General features: G+C 39.6%; 1 protein-coding gene across 1 annotated transcript in view; it reads left to right on the plus strand.

Moving 5' to 3' along the window:
- Positions 1-3,426: 3,426 nt before the first annotated feature.
- tmem163b (transmembrane protein 163b) overlaps positions 3,427-22,027 on the plus strand; it is a 46,098-nt gene continuing 27,497 nt past the window's right edge. Inside the window, exons 1-2 of the mRNA XM_060858988.1 lie at positions 3,427-3,876; positions 6,413-6,532. Of these exons, the coding sequence (XP_060714971.1) occupies positions 3,702-3,876; positions 6,413-6,532 (295 nt within the window). The 5' untranslated portion in view covers positions 3,427-3,701. The remainder of the gene's footprint in view (positions 3,877-6,412; positions 6,533-22,027) is intronic.

Raw genomic sequence — 22,027 nt, forward strand, 5'->3', positions numbered from 1 at the left:
GAACTGCAGGAGAGAGGTACTGCTAAGGCATCGCATATCTGTTCAGAATCAGAATCAGGTTTATTGGCCAAGTGTGTTGACACACACAAGGAATTTGGTTCCAGCTGTTTGTGACTCTCAAAAGTACAGACATAAACTGTTATCTGCATGCCACAGCTCAGAAGGTCTTAGAGACTTAACATGTGCACCCCACTGCACGAGTTAGCTTACCTACCTCAGCATTTATTTTGAGTCACCACAGAACTATACCAAGTAAAGGCCACAGCACATGCCCTATGCACAACCCTTAGTAGGATTGCCTCACATTGTCACTCTAAAGTTGTACACTTCCCAAAAACTGTTTATGCCCTAGACTGACTTTTGCTTCAGTGGATAACTTCAACTAGATACTGTAGTGAACTGCTGCTGAAATCAGAAAGGCTGTCTTGTGCCTATCCAAGGAACTCACAATCTGCTCATACTGAACATCCTGTAAACACACTTATAGTTTACAAGTACGGAAGAGTAGTGATTTATAATCTCATTATCTGGTGTTACCCTGAAGAGAAATGATTGCTCATTAGGGCTCTAACTCAAAGTTCTGTAAAGCTTCCATGTGACAATGTTTAGTGACAAACTGAAGTGAATTATGCAAATTCTTTAAAGGTTCCTTGAATAGCTTTCTAAAGATTTTTTTTTCTAAAGCTATAAGTATATTAATAATTTTCACAAAGTAAAACCGGTCCTCTGTTTTGTTTTTCTAAGATGATCCCCAATGGATGGTTTATAGCTGGTGCAATGCAATGCCCTTTCCAACGAATGTTGCCTTTACAAAGTGATTATCGATGAACCAAAGCAAGACCTGCTCCGTGAACATTCATTCTCAGTTTAGCTCAATGTTTTACACTCTATAAAGCATAACTGTCTGCTTATTGATTTTTCGTTTTGGCATCTGCTAGCAAGTAATGGGCTGAAGTGTATACACATGACACCCAGCTGCAGCTTAGCAGATCACAGTGATTGGAATCCTGTCAGATTAAATCTGAATCCTGTCAGAGAGCTACTAAGGCAGACTTCAGGCTAAGTGGAGAACTGCAGGGATGATGGGTTCAAACTAGTGCTTTAATATTTAAAAAAAAAAAAAAAAAAAATTTTAGTTAGTTATTTTTTGTGCTACCCATTTCATACAGAGACGAAAGCTACTATATATCTCATCCCTGACATATGTCAAAAATGTTGATTAAAAAAAGGGAGCTTTTGAACATGCACATAAATTTCATTCAGCTTTGTAAGACACAGCATTAAATATTAAGACAATCCCAGAGGTGAAAAAAATGTAAAGTGTCAGTTTTATTTATTAAATCTTTTACTGGTTAGCTTTGCTTATCACACACACACACACACACACACACACACACACACACACACACACACACACACAGCAACTGTCAACCTCAAGTGACAGAAGGTGATGTAAAACTTCACAAAATGTTTTTTTGTGAACACACTGTATTTACACATAACACATAATATGTATTCAATTATTTATACCTATTAATCCAGTATTTCTCTTTAAGGTGATTTGACACGTGTTATAAGGATAATGCTGCTGAGTCAGATGGTATTGTTTAGTCAACCTGAAGTTGCAATTTTAGCTTAGTGACACAAGATGGAAGCACAGTGACAGTTTTTTTTGGATCGATCTGTTTTATTAACACAGCTTTATTAACATTCCCTAAGGGTCAGATTCCTGGAAACCCCCTTGTCTGGGACATTTTTGTTTGTTTATTGCTAAATGCTAAATCAACCAGGACCAGTTTTGGGAACCCGGGTTGCGAAACTCTGCTGGGGTTGGGAACCTGTGTCTGGGAAAGGTCTTGGAAACCTCTGCTGGGGTTGGTAACCTGTGTCAGGGACCAGGATTGGGAACCCCTGCTGGGGTTGGGAACCTGTGTCTGGGACCAGGGTTGGGAACCTGTGCTGGTATTGGGAACCTGTGCTGGGGTTGGGAACCTGTGGCATAATGATTTAAACTTGAAGTACATGGGGTGTTTGCAGTACAGTAGAAATCTTTTTGGTAAGGTCTTCTCCTAGTGACTACAGTAATGTTAACTCACACCTTAAAACTCTCACCTTACTAACTTCATTTGAACTGATAAAGAACTGAAACACAGCAAACACAGGGGTCCCTGATTGGAGATGGTGAGGGAATCTTACAAGGATGCATTATAAAACAGTTGATGTAAAATTAGTAAGTACATGTAAGTAGTGTTGACATTTGCTAAACAGAAGTGTGTGCAAAACAAGCATACGCCTGTTTACTAGCTGGAAGAGAAAAGTGAACATTAATCAGCTGACATGACATATAGGAAGGTTGGCTACATAAAAATGAAAAGTTTACTAAAGGGTATGATGAAAAGAAGATAAAAAGAAAAGAACACGGTTTGTCATTTTTAAACGAAGTCTGCTGTCTAAATCTATAGCTTTTTTTGTTCAGTCACCTCCTTTGGTGCCTGCAGACATGCTGATCCGACTCCAAGGCGTTATCTAACGAACTTAAATTAAAATTGAATGAAGTTCTGATAGCCCTTAAGATGTTGATGGTGATGCTGGAAATGGAAAGGATATATCATTTTATTACCTTTCAAAAACAGTAAGAAATTTTAGGACAAAAAAAAATCTCACACACCTTTAATTCTGTTGCCCAAAATCAAAATTCAATTCATGTCAATTCATCCATTCATCCAACCACTGAAATGTTTACAATTGTTTGTTCATTTGTTCAATCATTTGTTCATTCTGACAGTCATTTATAGACCACATTGTTAGATCTGGTGTTTTTGCAGACATTGGCATCCATCCATCCATCAATTAATCTATCCATCCATCCATCCATCCATCCATCAATTAATCTATCCATCCATCCATCCATCCATCCATTCATCCATCCATCCATCCATCCATCCATCCATCCATCCATCAATTAATCTATCCATCAATGACCACATTTTTAGGTCAGGTGTTTTGCCATCTTTCATTTATGTTTACATTCTAGATGCAAAGTTTTCTTACTTTCATTCATCCATCCATCCATCAATTAATCTATCCATCCATCCATCAATTAGTCTATCCATCCATCCATCCATCCATCCATGACCACATTTTTAGGTCAGGTGTTTTGCCATCTTTCATTTATGTTTACATTCTAGATGCAAAGTTTTCTTACTTTCTATCAATTAACCCATCCATCCATCCATGCACAGTACATCACGTTATCGCTCATATACTACAACGTATATCTCCTTTTCCTAAGCAAGCGTAATAAAGTGCATCAGTGCAGTGGATCAGCGCGTGCAGACCTGACCGGGTCCTGCAGTTGAAACAAAGCAGTTTCTGCGTTAGAGCATTGCACAGTACGCACGAGCTCCAGCTGAAGAAGGATGCGGGTTTGCGCGCTCTGATCCATACATATTTTGGAGTCAGGTTCTTAATTAGAGCGCGCTTGCCGCATCCTGTAGCTGGTGGCGCGTGTGCGGGGTAGCGTGAGCGTGTGAGTCTATTGAAAGTCTCTGTGTGTGTGTGTGTGTGTCCTGGGAGAGAGTGGCTCTGGGCTGAAGGTGCGCCTGAGCCTCCTGTCTCGTCTCCCTTCCATCGCCTCGCGTGCAGGTGCCACGTTCCTAACGTGCCGAGAGGCTTAAAGCGCGCACATCACGCAGACGGCCATGGCGGAGGATCCGCAACACGGGGACACCCATCATCACCCGGAGTGTGTGAGCGGACAGAGGGAGGCTGATAAAGAGCCGAACAAAGAGGGAGAAGGAGAGAAAGAGGGAGAGGGATCCGGTGAGACTTTCACCATGGAGCAGGAGATGAAGATCAGCGACGTGGAAGATAAAGGTACTGGCCGATAAAACACTTTATGCACGCGCGGGCACGCGCACACACACACACACACACACACACACACACACACACACACAGCTGTCAGCGTGTAGTGTATGTGCAGATGTTGATGCATTACTGATACTTGCTTATATTCTTTGGCTTAAATAAAGTAGACTTTGTGTGTGTGTGTGTGTGTGTGTGTGTGTGTGTGTGTGTGTTTGACACAAGCTGGACACTTTCACCAACTCTGCATCACAAATAGTAAAACAGTGATGTATACATGTAGTCAATCTAGTAATTGTTATATGCTACTATGCAATTCTATGTGAACATACTATGCTCTGATATATATCTAGATACAATACTGTTATACTCTAATAGGCAGTTTTTATGCATATATATATATATACTATATATCATACTATCATACTTTTCCATATAAAACTTAAAAACTATATAGGCCTGTTTCATATAATGCTATACTGCAATATATGTATTAGTACATGCATACAATAGTATATCACATAGTGTAGTAAACAGTTGTTCTATACAATACTATGCTATGCTATTCTAAATTATACTATGCTAGTGTCATGCAGTATAAAATACTGTTGAAGAAATTCATGATTTTATTTCTTTCTTACATAGACAGTAAAGTATAAAGTATATAATCAGTACATGAAATGAAAACCTGGCCTACGTCTTTGAAGACTGTGCATTAAAAAAATGAATAAAAAATAACAAACAAGAAGAAAAAATACCAAATGCATTGACGGTGCAAAAAAAGAGAGAATGTGATCAGATTAGAAAAAGGCCAAAATAGGTATGTAAAAATATGCAGGTACGTTATGTGTAATAACGACAGAAAATTAAGCATGTTGAGTGTCAATGGAGTTCAGAGTGACAGGAGAGTCTTATCGAGTCCTAAGATCCATGTTGAGGAGTCAGATGGCCTGAGGGAAGAACCAGCCATCAGCTATCAGACTATAAATGTGCTTCCCTGATTACAGCAGGCTGAACAGATAGTTACCAAGATGGATGGAAATATACTTATACAATACTCTACTAGATTAACCGAAAACATGTAATATCATAACCAATAAAATATGATGTTATACTGGATTTCTAATAAATCTCTATATTATATCCTACTGTATGTGTGTGCAGTTATGAATGCAAAAGGTGAGCACAAATACACACTAGTGGGATCAGGTTCAGGAACGAACATCTTTGGTATAGAATAGCATAGCCTAATGTAATGCTGTGCAGTATAGTTTGATTTGATATAGTATAGTATAGTACAGTATAGTATAGTATAGTGTAGTGTAGTGTAGTGTGGTACAGTTCAGTATAGTTTAATATAGTATAGTATACATTTATGGCATTTGGCAGACGTTCTTTTCCAGAGCGACCTAGGAGTGGCAGCATGGTGGCCCTGGGATTTGAACTCTCGACCTTAGGATCAGTAGTCAGGAGCATGTGGTAGCCTAGTGGTTAAGGTGTTGGGCTACCAAACAGAAGGTTGAGAGTTTGATCCCAGGTCCACAAAGCTGCTACTGTTTGGCCCCTGAGCAAGGCCCTTAACCCTCAATTGCACAGTCGAATAAAAAAAAATGAGATAATGTAATTCGCTCTGGATAAGGGTGTCTGCTAAATGCTGGAAATGTATATGAAATGTAGTCCAACACCTAAACCACTAGTAATGTTTAATGTAGTACAGTGTAGTCTCATTTAGTATAGTATAAGTGTAGCATAGTACAGCACATTGTATTTTAAATAGTATTAGTACAGTTTAATATTATTTAGAATATAATGTGTAGTGTTGTACAGCATAGTACAATGCAAAACAGTTTAGTATAGTGTAGTATAGTATAAGTGTAGTGTATTACAGTGAAGTACAGTATAAGTGTAGTGTATTACAGTGTAGTGTAGTTTAAAATAGTGTAGTATAGTATAAGAGTAGTGTATTACAGATCAGTATAGTTTAGTATAGTGTAGTATAAGTGTAGTGTATTACAGTGTAGTGTAGTTTAATATAGTGTAGTATAAGTGTAGTGTATTACAGAGCAGTATAGTTTAGTATAGTGTAGTATAAGTGTAGTGTATTACAGTGTAGTGTAGTTTAATATTGTGTAGTATAGTATAAGTGTAGTGTATTACAGAGCAGTGTAGTACAGCAGAGCATAGTGTAGTGTAGTATAGTATGGTATAGTGTTGTATATTGTAGCATAGCATTGCATAGCACAGAACATTATAGTATAACATAGTATGGTATAGTACACTATGCTATGGTATAGTATAGCATAGCATAGCATAGTACAGTATGGTTTTGAGTTGGATGGCTGGATTGGAATACCATAAAATAGTGAACTAGACTGCATTATATTACGCAATAATAGATTATAGAAAAATATATTTTAGTAATACAATATCTGTTTAGTATATATTATACACTATTCAAATATGTTATATATGCTAAAAGATACATTGGTCAGTAATTACTTCCTCCAGACACTCCTTTGTGATTGATTGGATTTTTAATTGACAGATCTTCTAGAAAGCAGTCTGCGTCTGAAACCCCACGAGGCACAAAGTTACCGGAAGAAGGCGTTGTGGGTATCATGGGTGTCCATCGTGGTGACGCTGATCCTTGCCATCGCAGCTTTTAGTAAGTAGTAACTGCTCCTTTACCAATGTCCACAGAGTGAGTGTGTGTTCATCTGTTTTAGTTGGTTTTGTGTGGTTAACCAATCAAAAAGAGAAATAAATAGGAGGAACATTTACATTTTCTTTGGATCAGATTGACAAGAGTAGGTACAGGATCAGTGCTTTTTAATGGAGAACTATTTTCACTAGTGTGTTATCAAATAACTGTGGAATTTTTACATGCATTTGCTATATTATTTCACATTAAGGTTCTGAATCTGTTTTATTTTCCCAGGTTTGTAGGTGCTAGTCAAAAATCTCAAAACCATTAAACAATATTTTTTTTAACATCCGCCAGTTGACCAGAAACAGCTCCTAGAACACAGTGTTAATTATTATCTTCGACAAACAAACACCTAATATTGACTCAGTTAGCGTGCTTCTTAAATATGCAGCAAGATTCATCAATATTTAGACATTGACAAAGTTATTATTAGTTTAGCAGTCTAGTGCAATATATTGAAGTTGAGATGAAATAATGAATAATGGAAGAAACCTTGAGAGGAGCCAGACTCTTCTGGGTGAAACTGGATCGGATGATTATGAGTCATCATGCATAGCTGTATAATACAGAGTCATGTGTTAAAAGGGCTTGTTTCATGGCCAGGTGTGTTATTCTCTCATTATTATATTTACAATTAACCAGATAAAAGGTCTTGAGTTACTTTAAGTTGAATTTGTCATCTCAATATAATGTCTGAAGAGTTGTGACTCACTGGTAGGTAGGTAGATGTGACCAAATCAGCTGTTTGGTACGTTCTTTAGACCTACTAAATATCTGCACTGGTGAGCTCAGGCACACCAAAAGGCCTGGAAGATGACATTAGAATTTCTGTGGTGAAGAAAAATCCCTTTATCCACATCGTCTTATGGTGTGTGCATAGTTTTGTCAGTGAACCGTGCAGATGCATCTTTCAATGCACTGAATGGGAATGAGCAAGTTTTCTTTATGCATCAGGATGTACATCTATTTCCACACACTCCTGACCATTCAAGAGTTTCTACCTAGTTGTAGAAAAGGGTAATAGCTAGCTGTACAACGTACTCTCTATTATACCCACGTAACAGAGAGAGAATAGACGGCGTGTAAAAAAAGAAACATTTCAACTTTTATTCAAATTACCCACACTGCAATATTTGACATCTCCAGAACCAAAAAAAAAAAAAAAATGTATATTATAATCATTATATATTTATATGTTTATTAGAGGGGGCACATGGCTTAGTGGTTAGCACGTTTTCCTCACACCTCCAGGGTTGGGGGTTCGATTCCCGCCTCTGCCTTGTGTGTGTGGAGTTTGCATGTTCTCCCCGTGCCTCGGGGGTTTCCTCCGGGTACTCCGGTTTCCTCCCCCGGTCCAAAGACATGCATGGTAGGTTGATTGGCATCTGTGGAAAATTGTCCGTAGTGTGTGATTGCGTGAGTGAATGAGAGTGTGTGTGTATGCCCTGCGATGGGTTGGCACTCCGTCCAGGGTGTATCCTGCCTTGATGCCCGATGACGCCTGAGGCACAGCCTCCCTGTGACCCGAGGTAGTTCGGTGAGTGAGTGAGTGTTTATTAGATAAACTACTTTGTCTGTTTGAAGCAAGCATGTTGAATGAAGCAGGGAAGTTGTTTACCATATATGATGATTTGAGGGCGTTTCTTTGTGCAAATGAGCATGACCGTGAACATACTCACACTACTAGGCCCAGTGCAGAACAATCAAAGTAGTCAAACAAACTAGATATTGCGGGTCAAGTACGCGTAGCCCTGGTACAGTTTACCTATCTAGAGTACACGTTTAGCAAGTGTGGGGATTTCTCAGTGCCTACGTGTGATAAATACCTATCTTTAAGTCAAACCTAGTACTTGTTTTTGGCACAATTTAATGACAAGACCCATAGTTCCATTTTGTTATATTTATTGATGATGACTGCTGTAGCAGGATTAAAGGAAATGTACTGCTAGTTTATCTGCTCAGATTTAGCAAAACGCTTCACGATATATCACCCTCCACAATGACCTTTACTTTCATACATCACAAGCGACCCAAGCAATTCGCTCAAGTCAGTCACCTGAGCTGAATTGAACCCAACATCCTAGGAACAAGCAGGAAAGGAAGTCAGCTGCAGTAAAGGCTTGGCAGAGCATTCAGGGAAGAAGCCCAGCGTCTTGTGATGTCTATGTCTTCAGGCAGTAATTGACTGCAAATGAGTTCCAACCAGTTAACAAACATAACTGTTTAATTTATGATTGTTTTTCTGTCCCTTGGTCTCTCTTGGTGCTTTAATTCCTACAGCGTTCACATAATTTGGATGTTAATGCCTTCCAATTAATATTCATTACTGAACACCAGCATCAGTATTTTTGATACACAGCTAAAACCTCAATAACTTTGTCAATTCAACATAACTGAATATTTATGGACCGTGTTATAGAAATGTGGTTTTTTTTTTATCTGTAGGTGTAAAGTTGATCAGATATACACCACTTTGTATAACTTTATCTTCTCTGGGATTATAATCTTCATGTTCTTGATATTAACACCCTGGTTTCATGTTCTGATCAAATAAATGACTGGGGAGAAATTTTGTTATTTCGCTTGACTTCGAATAAAATGTAAAACATCTGAAACATGATGCTGAGATGTTCATAGCGAATATAAAGGGGTCCTCAGGATAAAATTCTTTATTCCTTCCATTGTTAGATTTAACGGTTTACTGTCTGTGTCTGCGAGAGCAAGAGATTATTACCTTGAGTTGTGTTCCCCTGTGAGCCCCATGACTCATCTCTTGTCTGTCTCTCTCTTTCTCTCTCTTGCCCTGGGACTTTGAGAGTTCTGTAGCCGAGCTTGGAAAAACGCTGTCACGTAGCAACACAAGATAAGGATGACGGATGCTTCATATCGCGTACAACATTGTATCATGGCCTCGAAAGCAATGAAACAGAATGTACACTAAAGGTTTATAAGGAACATCTTATTTACAGCAAGAAGTCTGAGAGATATCACAATACCTTTGTATCCTGTGTGTTGATTAGTGATTCCTTCTCATGGATACTTGCTTATTTATTTTAATAGTTTTTAAGTGAACCTTCCAAGATCAATCAGGTGTGTTTGGAGTTTGCATCCAGATGTGGAGAAGCTTGGAATGTTTGCATCAGCAGTTTCCGAGGCCCTATAAAGGCCTAATGTAAAGAGAACAGTGTGTCTCTAGAGTGCAGAGTCAGCAAAAAGACTCAAAGTATGCATTAGGCTTTATGACTCTCTATAAGAAACTGGACTAACTGGTGCCCATGAATAAATACAAATAAATTTCACTAAGGATTTTATTCAAATTCTAATTCAAATGTATACGTATAGCGCTTCTAACAATGGATATTGTCTCAAAGCAGCTTTACAGAACATAAACATAAAACAAAAGGTTAATATGAAGATTAATATAATACAAAAATAAATTCAAGATTATTATTAGACATATATTTAAATGTATTTGTGACTCAGGTGATTGTGGTGAGCAAAACCTCCCTTGGATATTAAAGGAAGAAACCTTGAGAGGAGCCAGACTCAAAAGGGGAACTTCATCCTCATTTGGGTGACACTGGAGGGGTGAAAATATACAGTCTAATAGTCTGTCCTCAAAGACCACATGGAGTTTTATCTCACCTGTCTTCTGTTAAGCTTATCGTATTCAAGGTCACATGGAACCTGGAGTCTATCCCAAGGGACTTGGGGCACAACGAAGGGGGAAACCCTGGACAAAGTTCCAAACAATCACACACAGTCTCAAACACTATGGACAATTAAGGGATGTCTGTCAGCACAGTGAAATTCTTTCTTCACATATTCCAACTTTGGAAGCCACAACTTCCCATACTGTCTTTGGACTGGGGAGGAAACTGGAGAACCCGGAGGAAACCCGAAGGCAAATGCACTAATCTCTAAACCACTGTGCTCCAGGTCTTCCCTTGACCCATAAACCATTCAATATTCCTTAAATTCTTAAACCTAACATGCACCAGCAACTCTAGCTAAAACAACCTGCATTTGTGTGGTAATATGTTTCTCATAATATTAATATATTTTAACATTATCACCTCCTAAAGGTTTACAGAATATCCGGCTTCGATTGTGAAAGACGTGCTGGACCGAGATGAGATCTGGATACAGTAGAGATCCCACCACAAACACCAAAAAGTTTTTATATTCATGTTCATCCCACATTCATTATGACACTGCTCAATATATTTACAGCTAGTCAAGGTCACATTGCTTTATATTAAGCGACTAGTTTTGAGACTAGCTAAATTGTTAGCTAAATTGATAAATAAAGGATTGTGGGCATGTACAGATGAAAATATTCACTATGCAATATTGATTTTTCCCCAATCAATATCACCTTCACAATAAACAATTTAATCATACTGAACTGCTAGTCTGCAAAAAAAGACAAGCTTTTCAGCTTTTGAAGGTTTTTCATTGGAAATAATTCAGGGGCACGTATACAGTGGTACGAGCTCCTGAGACTGGAGGTGGCCTTGGGACTAATTATGAATTCGAGCTGAGTGATGCAGCCGAGGTCAGATTGAAGTACTGTCCAGTTCATACACAGTGCTGATCATTTCCTCCTCTGGGTTTCTCCCCAGTCATTTTCAGTGTTTTTAATAGCACAGTGGAAAAATTCATATTTATTACATTATTTTATACATATTACATATTTTTACACTTTGCTAGGGCCTGTAAAGAGCGATGTGTTTTAGCCGCCTTCGACACCTATTATTCTTCCTTTACATATAGACTTAGGTGTGTCATCTACAAACATAATTTTGGATCTCTTCCTACTCCTGTGCTGATTCAGCAGCCCGTCTATGTATACCGTAAAACTCTATTTTAGACATTAAAGCTTGAATAGATCCGTCCTTCTTGCTAAACTGTCACTTAAACAAATACTGATGTTGGGTCTGAGGCGATGAGTTAAAGGTGGGGTCTCCGTTGTTCGAGAAATGCTTCAGAAAACTGCGTTGGGCTTCCAAAAAAAACAAAAACAAAACTAGCCAATGAGCAGAAAGGGGCGTGTCTTGTCAATATGGGCGGAGAGAGTGTTCAGTGCACATGTGTGACATTAGCAGAAAGCGGTTTTAACATTGACATAGAGGATAAAAACAAAGAAAGAAAGCGAAGAAAGGCTTACGATAAGGCAAGAAGTAGGACTAACAGAATACGGCTTTCTATCAATTAAAGTTCAGAATATTAAATCAATCAATACACTTACTTGCGTTACTGCAAGTCTTTGTGCCTGAAACATGCACACACGCTCCAAGTTACGACCTCTGCCTCTAACATTAGCTCTCCCTCGGGTTCTAGGTGTTGACCGTCTCCTTCCGCGTGAAACGGAGCTAAACCTTTCACGGTACAACACACAGTACTACAAAAACACATCTGTATTACCATAGTATTACTCATTGTGTTCATTTACTGATAAAAATATCCCCTCGGTCAGCTGCCCCAAAAGGTTCCGCCATAATACTTGTCTGGGTTATACTTGGGTTATACTTGTCTGGTGTATGTGTGGGGTGGAGCTATCAAAACAGGGGTGGGACCCATTTGGGTTAGGGGCGTGTTTGTTTTGGTGATTTCAGATGTCAACATTGGGTTTCAAACAACGGAGACCCCACCTTTAAATGAAGTTATAGTACCGTATATTCACCCTGGAATGCCAAAAAGCTTACAGTTAAGGTCCTTGGTCCATTTGAATAACTGGCCAACACACACACACACACGCACACACACGCACAAAAATGATCACTATTGTAGAATGTTGTAATTATTATTTCTACTCAACTATTCATCACTTCCTGTATTTCACATATATACTGCAATCTGTACATAGACATACAGGACATGCCCATGATTACACACACACACACACACACACACACACACACACACAAGGCTTCAACGTGATATTTCATAGTTGATGTACATCCTGTTAGATAATTTTCATCTATCCCAAACACATACACCAGAATCCTCTCATTACCGCCGTGCTGTTACATAATCGTGATCGCCCTGTTGTTTGCAAACCAGCTTATATATATAAGTGGTGTAAAGTAAAGTAAAGTGTAAAGTAATAAGCTGAATATCTTTTTCCAGCCTGATATTATCCATACTTAATCTACCTGATTTTAGACACATTTATTTTAAGGAAGCAAAGACAGGCGAAGAAATCAGAAGTGTGATTGAATTGGTGTCTTTTTGTCAGGCAGATCTGGTCCTATCTTCCTGGTTCATCACACCTCTGCTACTTTGACTGTGGTCATTTCCACATGCAAAGCACCAGGATGGATCAGAGGGAGCCCTACCAGCTCCATCTGAACTCCATGTGACCCTTACACCAATACAACATTTGTTTGTTTGACTGTATATTTATAATCACACCCTCCAGTGTCACCCATATGAGGATGAGGTTCCCCTTTGAGTCTGGTTCCTCTCAAGGTTTCTTCCTTTACCAATTTAAGGGAGTTTTTCCTCCCCACAGTCACCTGAGTCACCTCAGACTTGCTCATTGGGGATAAATACAAACACATTGTGAACTATATATATATCTAATTTTTATTTATTTATTATATTAATTCTTTATATTATTCCTTATGTTTACCAAATAAACTTGAAATGAATTGAATTGGGGCGGGGCACGGTGGCTTAGTGGTTAGCACGTTCGCCTCACACCTCCAGGGTCGGGGTTCGATTCCCGCCTCCGCCTTGTGTGTGTGGAGTTTGCATGTTCTCCCCGTGCCTCGGGGGTTTCCTCCGGTTTCCTCCCCCGGTCCAAAGACATGCATGGTAGGTTGATTGGCATCTCTGGAAAATTGTCCGTAGTGTGTGAGTGAATGAGAGTGTGTGTGTGCCCTGCGATGGGTTGGCACTCCGTCCAGGGTGTAACCTGCCTTGATGCCCGATGACGCCTGAGATAGGCACAGGCTCCCCGTGACCCGAGGTAGTTCGGATAAGCGGTAGAAGATGAATGAATGAATGAATGAATTGAATTGAGGGAGCCACAAAAAGACACGTGTTCAACTCTAGATCCATGACCCGAGGTAGTGAATAATTTTAATCAATTTATAGTGCACTGTGTCGTAAAAAGAAGTGTCAATGCCACAAATTTCATAACTAGCTACTTTTATACTAGGCTCATAAATTAACATATAACACAAATATGACCTCTGGTTATCTCAGAGACACAGAAAAGGTGAAAACTTTAGTGTAATCAACCAGCGTTGATCAACCATTAGTGCTATTACAACGGAGACCAAAACTAAAACAAACTTCTATCACTGCAAAGTCACAAAGATATTAAAGAACTACACAGATGGCAATTTCTGAGATAATGTTTAATGTGTTTTTGGCAATTAAAAAGTTTAAAAAGAGCTTGGAAAGTATTCATACCCTTTCACTTTTTGGCTATTGTTACGTCCCGCGTGTATCTCGCGTATCTAGGGGTTTTAGGACATAACACATTAAAAAGAGGAAAGAGCATAACCCGGACCCTGCCACAGCACCACAACAATAATGTTCCGTTTCAATCTTAGATGTTTATTTAAACATCAGAGTATAACAAGGTGTAAATAAGGAGAGTTCAACATAGGAGGGGAACAAAACTTCAGGAGGGGGCAACACCAAGATAACAAACAAAAGTTTACTGCCTGGGGAGTTGAAATCTTGATAAACTCTCTCACTCACTCATTTTCTACCACTTATCCGAACTACCTCGGGTCACGGGGAGCCTGTGCCTATCTCAGGCGTCATCGGGCATCAAGGCAGGATACACCCTGGATGGAGTGCCAACCCATCGCAGGGCACACACACACACTCTCATTCACTCACACAATCACACAATAATCTGTTATTTCTTTTATTTTTGTGTTCTAGTTTATCAAGATGGGGGGCACGGTGGCTTAGTGGTTAGCACGTTCGCCTCACACCTCCAGGGTCGGGGTTCGATTCCCGCCTCCACCTTGTGTGTGTGGAGTTTGCATGTTCTCCCCGTGCCTCGGGGGTTTCCTCCCCCGGTCCAAAGACATGCATGGTAGGTTGATTGGCATCTCTGGAAAATTGTCCCTAGTGTGTGATTGCGTGAGTGAATGAGAGTGTGTGTGTACAGTATGAACTCCGTCCAGGGTGTATCCTGCCTTGATGCCTGAGATAGGCACAGGCTCCCCGTGACCCGAGGTAGTTCGGATAAGCGGTAGAAAATGAGTGAGTGAGTGAGAGAGTGAGTGGTACATATTTTATGGTTACGCTAGGTACGGCTTATCAACTGGTAATACCGTTGCTACCATGAAGCATGGTGGTGGCAGCATCGCACTATAACAGAGACTAGTCAGAATTACAGGAAGGTTGAAGGAGTGTACATACAGGTACAGTAGATCCTTACAGAAAAACAGCCACAGAGTGCACATGATCTGAAGCATACATAGTCACCTGAGGGTTATTCAAATCTGAGCGATGTGAAGATCTTCTTCTTACTGACTGACTGACTGAAGTCTTAAGGATTTATAAGGAATAATATGTATATATATTTGCCCGGTTTACTGAGTGCTGAATAAAGGGTCTGAAGATTTATCTAAAATTCAGCTTTTATTTGTAATACATTTGCATCAAATTCTCAAAACATGTTTTTGCTATGTTGGTATGGATTATTGTGTGTGGAGTAACAAGTGAAAATGAACTGATTTCATTATTAATAGAATCTATCACACAAAAAATGAAATAGTCAGATAACTTTCTGAAACCTGTGGATTTCAATGATGAATTTAGGAAAACGCTCTGATTCGGACATTTTTTTTACTGATCAGTCTATCAATTGTTTTGTTTTATCTATTCATCCTTTTGTGTCTATCCCTTTTTTCTGGATACATGACTAGGACACTAAGCCATGACCATTTGCACTTTAGGAAATCTCCATGGTTCGGTTGTTTGATTGGTGATGTTGTTCATGTTATCATTCACAAAGGTACCTGAAAAAAAAGAACACAAAAAAATAATAATAAATCAGCAAAACATTGGGACGAAGCTCTTCAGTTGAAGGATGGGGAGAAATCTGCCTGGGTTTTGTTCTCTGACGTATTATGTCTCTGATCTGAGGCTCTACATCAAATCTGCTTTTCAAAACATAGCAGTTGGCTGCCAGGAGTGCACTCAGTAACTCTTGATCGATAGTGTAAAGTGCACTCGGAGTGTGCAATTACAGAGTAGAGGGGGGCGGGAAGGGGGGGGGGGATTTGGGGATAATCAGTTTAGCATATGAAAGGCAAACACTTGATCCTAGATCATTACTCTGGAGCACCGCGACACATACAAAAGGCTAAACTAGCATTCAGCAGCTGATGAGACCTCTAATACTCCAATGCATGTCATGTTTGGTATTTGCAATATCTGTGAGAAGGAAACTACTATATATACTGTATATGAGAGAGAGAGAGAGAGAGAGTGAGAGAGAGAGAGAATATCTGTGATTCATTTCTGAACAGTTACAAAAGAGCTCATTCTTCAGTGAGAGCCTTGATAGTGTTCTCAAATTGCTATGTGTGTGTGTGTGTGTGTGTGTGTGTGTGTGTGTTTGTGTGTTATTGTGTGTGTGTGGTGGAGGAGTTGTGTAAATGTATGCCAGACTGACTGCCCCTAGACACCTCATGGCTTCCGAAAGAGCCAATTAACACTCTCAGTGACGGCAATTCTGTTCTGTATGCACACACACAGACACACACATAGACACACACATAGACACACATACACTTGTACAGATGTGTGACAAATTAAATGAAAAAGTCAACATAATGTGACTTCATGTTGAAGTCAGGACAGCTTTAGCATGCCTCTGCATAGTTTCTTCAAGTCTTTGGAGCTCTAAAGGGATGACGGATGAACACTGTCCTTCCAAACACCACTCCACAGGGACAGGGTCGTCCTGGAAGAGACCACCGTTTCCATCAGGATCAGGTTTCATCACAGGACAATGGTGATCCTTTCCAAGAACTTTGTATTGATTTGTACTGTATTTCATATAACTCAACCCAATTTCATTTCACTTATCACCCATCTCAGGTCTCCAATTTATATTATGAATCAGTTAACCTGTTTATTTCAGATACTGAGCCCTTTCAAGTCTTTACTCTATCATTAGGATATTGCAGATTGTCCAAGCTGCCAAATTTGGCCACGGACCATTAGTGTACAATTGCTTTGTGATGTAGCAGGTGTGTCTTGGACGAAACTTTGATGCAAGTCTTAACCTACCCAAGCTGTAAATATGGGGAGAGCTAGCTAATGAGTGCTAGCGGTAAACAACTACATTTGTGAGACAATTGGGAAAAACAAACAAAGCAGTCGAAACCACAGAGAAATAATTACGAACAAATACAGAAAGCAAACTAACTAGTTTCCTGGTGGTCCAGCTCTCATTTCCGTGGCCTGGGTTTGATTACTAACCCAGCTACTGAAGCGCTAAATCACAAGCCTTAATAAAATGGGAGGGTTGCATCAGGAAGGGCATCTGGAGTAAAACCTGCACCAAATGAAATTTGCGTACCCGAACAATGAGCAACAACACAGAAAACTTATAAAATAGTGAGAAACGCACAAATACGATTCAAATCCATACGATACGATGGGCTTTCAAGCTAAAAGAACTTCAAAACCCCACAACAATGACAAATAAATAAATGGCAGAATTAATTTTTTCTCTTTGAATATTGACTCTTTCACACAGATACCACATTTGCTTGGATTTCTCTCTCTCTCTCTCTCTCTCTCTCTCTCTCTCTCTCTCTCTCTCTACTGATTGGCTGCATTTCTAATTTAGTTAGCATTTTTTTGTTTATATGAATTATAAAAAAATGACTCTAAAAGACTCTAAAAGACTTTAATATGACTCTAAAAGATAAAAGTAAGCGGATTTCATATCAACATGTAATAGACAGACAATGTACAAAAGATCAACCAATGGGGGAAACAAAAGAAGAAGAAATGTACAATTTATGGTACTCATTTCTAGTTTAAAGCTGATGTATTCAGGGCTGATAAGCTGATACAAATCTCTTTGCTTTGAGATACTAAAAATGTTTTTTAATTAAATTTAATAAAAATTAATACAATTTTACACTAAGAATGTATAACTATACACATATAGTTTGTGTGAAACAGATGAGTTTTGTGCGTCTGTGAGAATCACAAGCTGCCATTTGCCAACCTCAAATGTAAATATCACAGCAGTAGATAGGAGATTGTGTGTGTGTGTGTGTGTGTGTGAGAGAGAGAGAGCGCTCTCTTATATTAATGCATTCAGCACTACCAAGCTTTCAAAGCCAGTGCTAACCCCCAGAGCCCTGAGTCTAAAAATAAAAGACAGAGGGATGGAAGACAGAAAGAAAAATGAGGGGAGGAGGTAGAGAGAGAGAGAGAGAGAGAGAGAGAGAGAATGTCATTGAGGTGGGGTTATATGCTACCATTTATACCCTTTACAGTCAACACAGAAGGTGAAAAGACACTGGACAGCTGGACAAGGACCACTGAGACATAATTAAATGCACTAGGGCCTTCATTAAGAAATCGTATAAATTGGACATATTTTCTTTTTAATGGAGATTTATTTCTTAATTTCTTACTATTAAGACCAAAGGTACCACTTTGTACCGTTTTGTCTTTGTTTCCCCCTTTCTCCTGCAGTTACCATGGCGACCAAGGCCATTTTATTTTGTTCTAGCCCCGTGTCTACGTCCATCCTGTCATTTGCTTGTTAACCGATTGTGTTCACCTATTTTGTGTTATGATCTAATATTTTTTTTTAAATCTATTTACACCAGTCATGTCACTGTATGTCGCATTTCCTGGTTGTTTTTCTTTTTCGCCTGTGTGTTGATCTTGATTATGACTCTTCTACCATGGACTTTAATGACTATTGTTAGCTTTGCCCTAATTATGTTTACACTGAGTTTATACACTCCAGTTCTTCCTCTAACTGCAAATGAACAGTTGGTCTGAGGATTAGACTGTTGCTGTCTGGTCTATATTCTACTCTTTGGCACGTAACAAACACAACTAGGAATAAACCACAGGCTTATTTTCATGAAACGCTGCAAGGTCCATTCATTGATTTACAAAATTTGGTGAAATGGCCTTGGTGAGGAATCTCACTTTGACATATAAGGTCACCCTGGAGTTATCTGGCCACCTGTAGTTCTCACGCTCATGAGTGTTAAAAGGCAGTTATCAGAGGTAGGACAGCTGGTGCCGAGTGTATTATTCAGTTTGGTTGAAAATTGCTCACCTTTTTTGCTAGATTGCTAGATGTCTCACCACTAGATGCAGGGAGATGATCAGATCCACCACAAAGGAAACAACAACAGCAATTTGGAGTGTTTGTTCCTATGCTAGCCGTAAAGCAGCTGATACCACACACTACACAACCGGGCCACTGCCTTTTTACAACTGTTCAGAGGAGACCTGGTAGTCCAACTGCAAGGTCATTACCAGCCTGGAAGAATCTCTCAGAAGTGGGTGGAATCTCGCAGCATGGTTCTGTTAACCAAGAACTCTGTGTATAATGAAACAACTGGGGAGGGGGCAAGTGGGAGCATAGAGGTTAAGACTTGGACTACTGTTCGGAAGGGGTTGTAAGATTAAATCCCACCTTTGGGCCCCAGAGCAAGGCCAACCCTCAATGTCTCAGTTGTATAAATATCTAAAAATGTAATTTGCTCTGGATAAGGACTTCTGCGAAATAATGTAAATAAAAATAATGCAAACGTATACCAGGGTTCTGTTACATGGATGTACAATTCCAGGCCAGGATGGCAGGGGATGTGGATTGTTCTGTTGTGAGAGGCTTTTCTGTTTGTTCACTAAGATCACACCATCTGCAAAGATTTTATAAATTGCACTACTGTCACATGTTTGACTGATTAAACGATTGACATGAATGAGTAGCTATACGTAATTAAGTGCTCGGTAAGTGTAGTTCCTCCTTGTTTAGAGGCAGCAGAGAACTTATTGATACTAAAAACAGTATACATTCATAAAGAGAATAAAGACAACCAGACACCTGGCAACCCTGTAAACCTGTGCAAAACGAATGTGACCTGTATGTACACACAACTGAAAAGTGCCTTAAACCAAAGATATGACCTACCTAAAGAAAGAACATCTTTAAGAACACAGCAAAGAAGAATGACAGTGAGAACGCGTCGACCTCTATGTGCCGTAATGAGATGGAAATGCATTCATCTGTGGTGCACATCGCAAGAAAACAAACTAATTTCACTGGTTTTCTGGAAGGCTATGTGGGTATGTACACAGACACACACACACATAATTGTGTATTAAAAAAATCCTTGTACTATTTCTATCTAAGCTAAATCCTGAAAACAAACCTCTAACCTGGACGTGATAGGACAGGTTGGGAATTGATACCAATTAAATGTGCCGACAAATTAAAAGCTAATTGAGCTGGTTTCAGTACTGCCTCAGGCTAGACTAACTCTCCTGCAATACTAGAGATGGATAATAGAGTTAATACCCTGCATTATAAGTCAACATGACAATCCATTTAATTACAATACACTGTAATTTGGATTATGCAGTAAATGAAGTGCTGTGATTACATGCTGTCATACTGTACCAACCTTCAAGTGCGTTTCGTTTCACATGCATTCATTATCTTCTTTGAGGTCTGAAAAAAAAGAACAGAGCCCAAATTGCCGTAAAAAAAAAAATCCTTGCTTAATCCTTGTATGCTTGCCTTTATGCTTGTATCCTTGTATGCTTGCCTTGTAAGCCTTTATTTTATCACATCTACAGTGCAGAGCACAGAGTGTCAGCCATGATACAGCACCGCTGGAGCAGTGAGGGTTAAGGGCCTTGCTTAAGGGCCAAACAGTAGCAGCTTGGCACTGCTGTGAGCCTTGTACTCTGATCCTCTAATCAACAACCCAGAGCCTTAGCCACTTGCACCACCGCTTCCCCAGTAACCATGGCCAGTGGTGGAGAAAGGCTTAGAAGTCTTACTAGTGCTTGCCATTACTCCTCTACACTTGTACTGTATATCACTTATTTATAATATCGGTTCCCTGTTGAGTCCAGTTTATCTCAAGGTTTCTTCCTTTCCTTTGCCATTATTGCCTGACATTAAAACCACGTGCCTAATATTGTGCAAGCTCTGAAGCTCTGTGTCTTCTGACACCTTTCTGTCAGAACCAGCATTCACTTTTTCTGCAACTTGCGCTATAGTAGCTCTTTTGTGGGATCGGACCGGATGAGCTTGCCTTCACTTCCCACACACATCAGTGAGTCTTGGGTCCCCATGACCTTTTTGCTGGTTCACCAGTTGTCCTTTCTTGGAGCACTTTTGGAAGATACTAACCACTGCATCCAAGGAACATGCCACAAACCTTCTTTGGAGATGCTCTGACCCAGTGGTCTAGCTATCACAATTTGGTCACGCTCAAAATCACTCGCACGTTTTTCCTGTTTTCAACACATCAATGACTGTTCATTTGCTGTGTAATATATCACACATCTTGTCAGGTGACACTGTAATGAGATAATTTATTAATTAATAATTAATTAATCTAGATCTAAACTGGGGGGGCACGGTGGATTAGTGGTTAGCATGTTTGCCTCACACCTCCAGGGTTGGAGGTTCGATTCCCACCTCCACCTTGTGTGTGTGGAGTTTGCATGTTCTCCCCGTGCCTCGGGGGTTTCCTCCGGGTACTCCGGTTTCCTCCCCCGGTCCAAAGACATGCATGGTAGGTTGATTGGCATCTCTGGAAAATTGTCCGTAGTGTGTGATTGTGTGAGTGAATGAGAGTGTGTGTGTGTGTGCCCTGTGATGGGTTGGCACTCCGTCCAGGGTGTATCCTACCTTGATGCCTGATGACGCCTGAGATAGGCACAGGCTCCCCATGACCCGAGGTAGAAAATGAGTGAGTGAGTGAGATCTAAACCGAGGCATACAATCTAGATCTAAACTGAGGCATCCACTGATGCTAGATCTGATCTGTATTATGTAACATCATGGTATTAGGACTGAAAATACCTTAGAATTAGCATAAGACAAATTGTATGGAAAATAAACACTTCTTATCTTGTAAGAAATGTTTGTAGCTCTTATACAAGTCATCATTAGTCTCTCATTTTTCATGTTATGAATTCAGATTCTCTTGGCTTTGTATTTTTGAACTATCAACTCTTTGCAAAAGGATAAGAGCATCTGCTAAATAATGAAATGTAAATGGTATGCAAGTCCCCATAGAGTATTAGAGTTTGTTTGTCTGTTTTCTGTCCCCCAATTATACACTCTTTGTACTATCCATCTCCCTTTATCCTAATATGGGAAGCACAATAATCTATCCATGGTGTGCCATTATGCATTTTCAGATGTGTCATAACTCAGACCACAGACTCCAAGCTATCGGA

This window comes from Tachysurus vachellii, chromosome 23, assembly GCF_030014155.1.
Source record: "Tachysurus vachellii isolate PV-2020 chromosome 23, HZAU_Pvac_v1, whole genome shotgun sequence".
Taxonomy (NCBI): domain Eukaryota; kingdom Metazoa; phylum Chordata; class Actinopteri; order Siluriformes; family Bagridae; genus Tachysurus; species Tachysurus vachellii.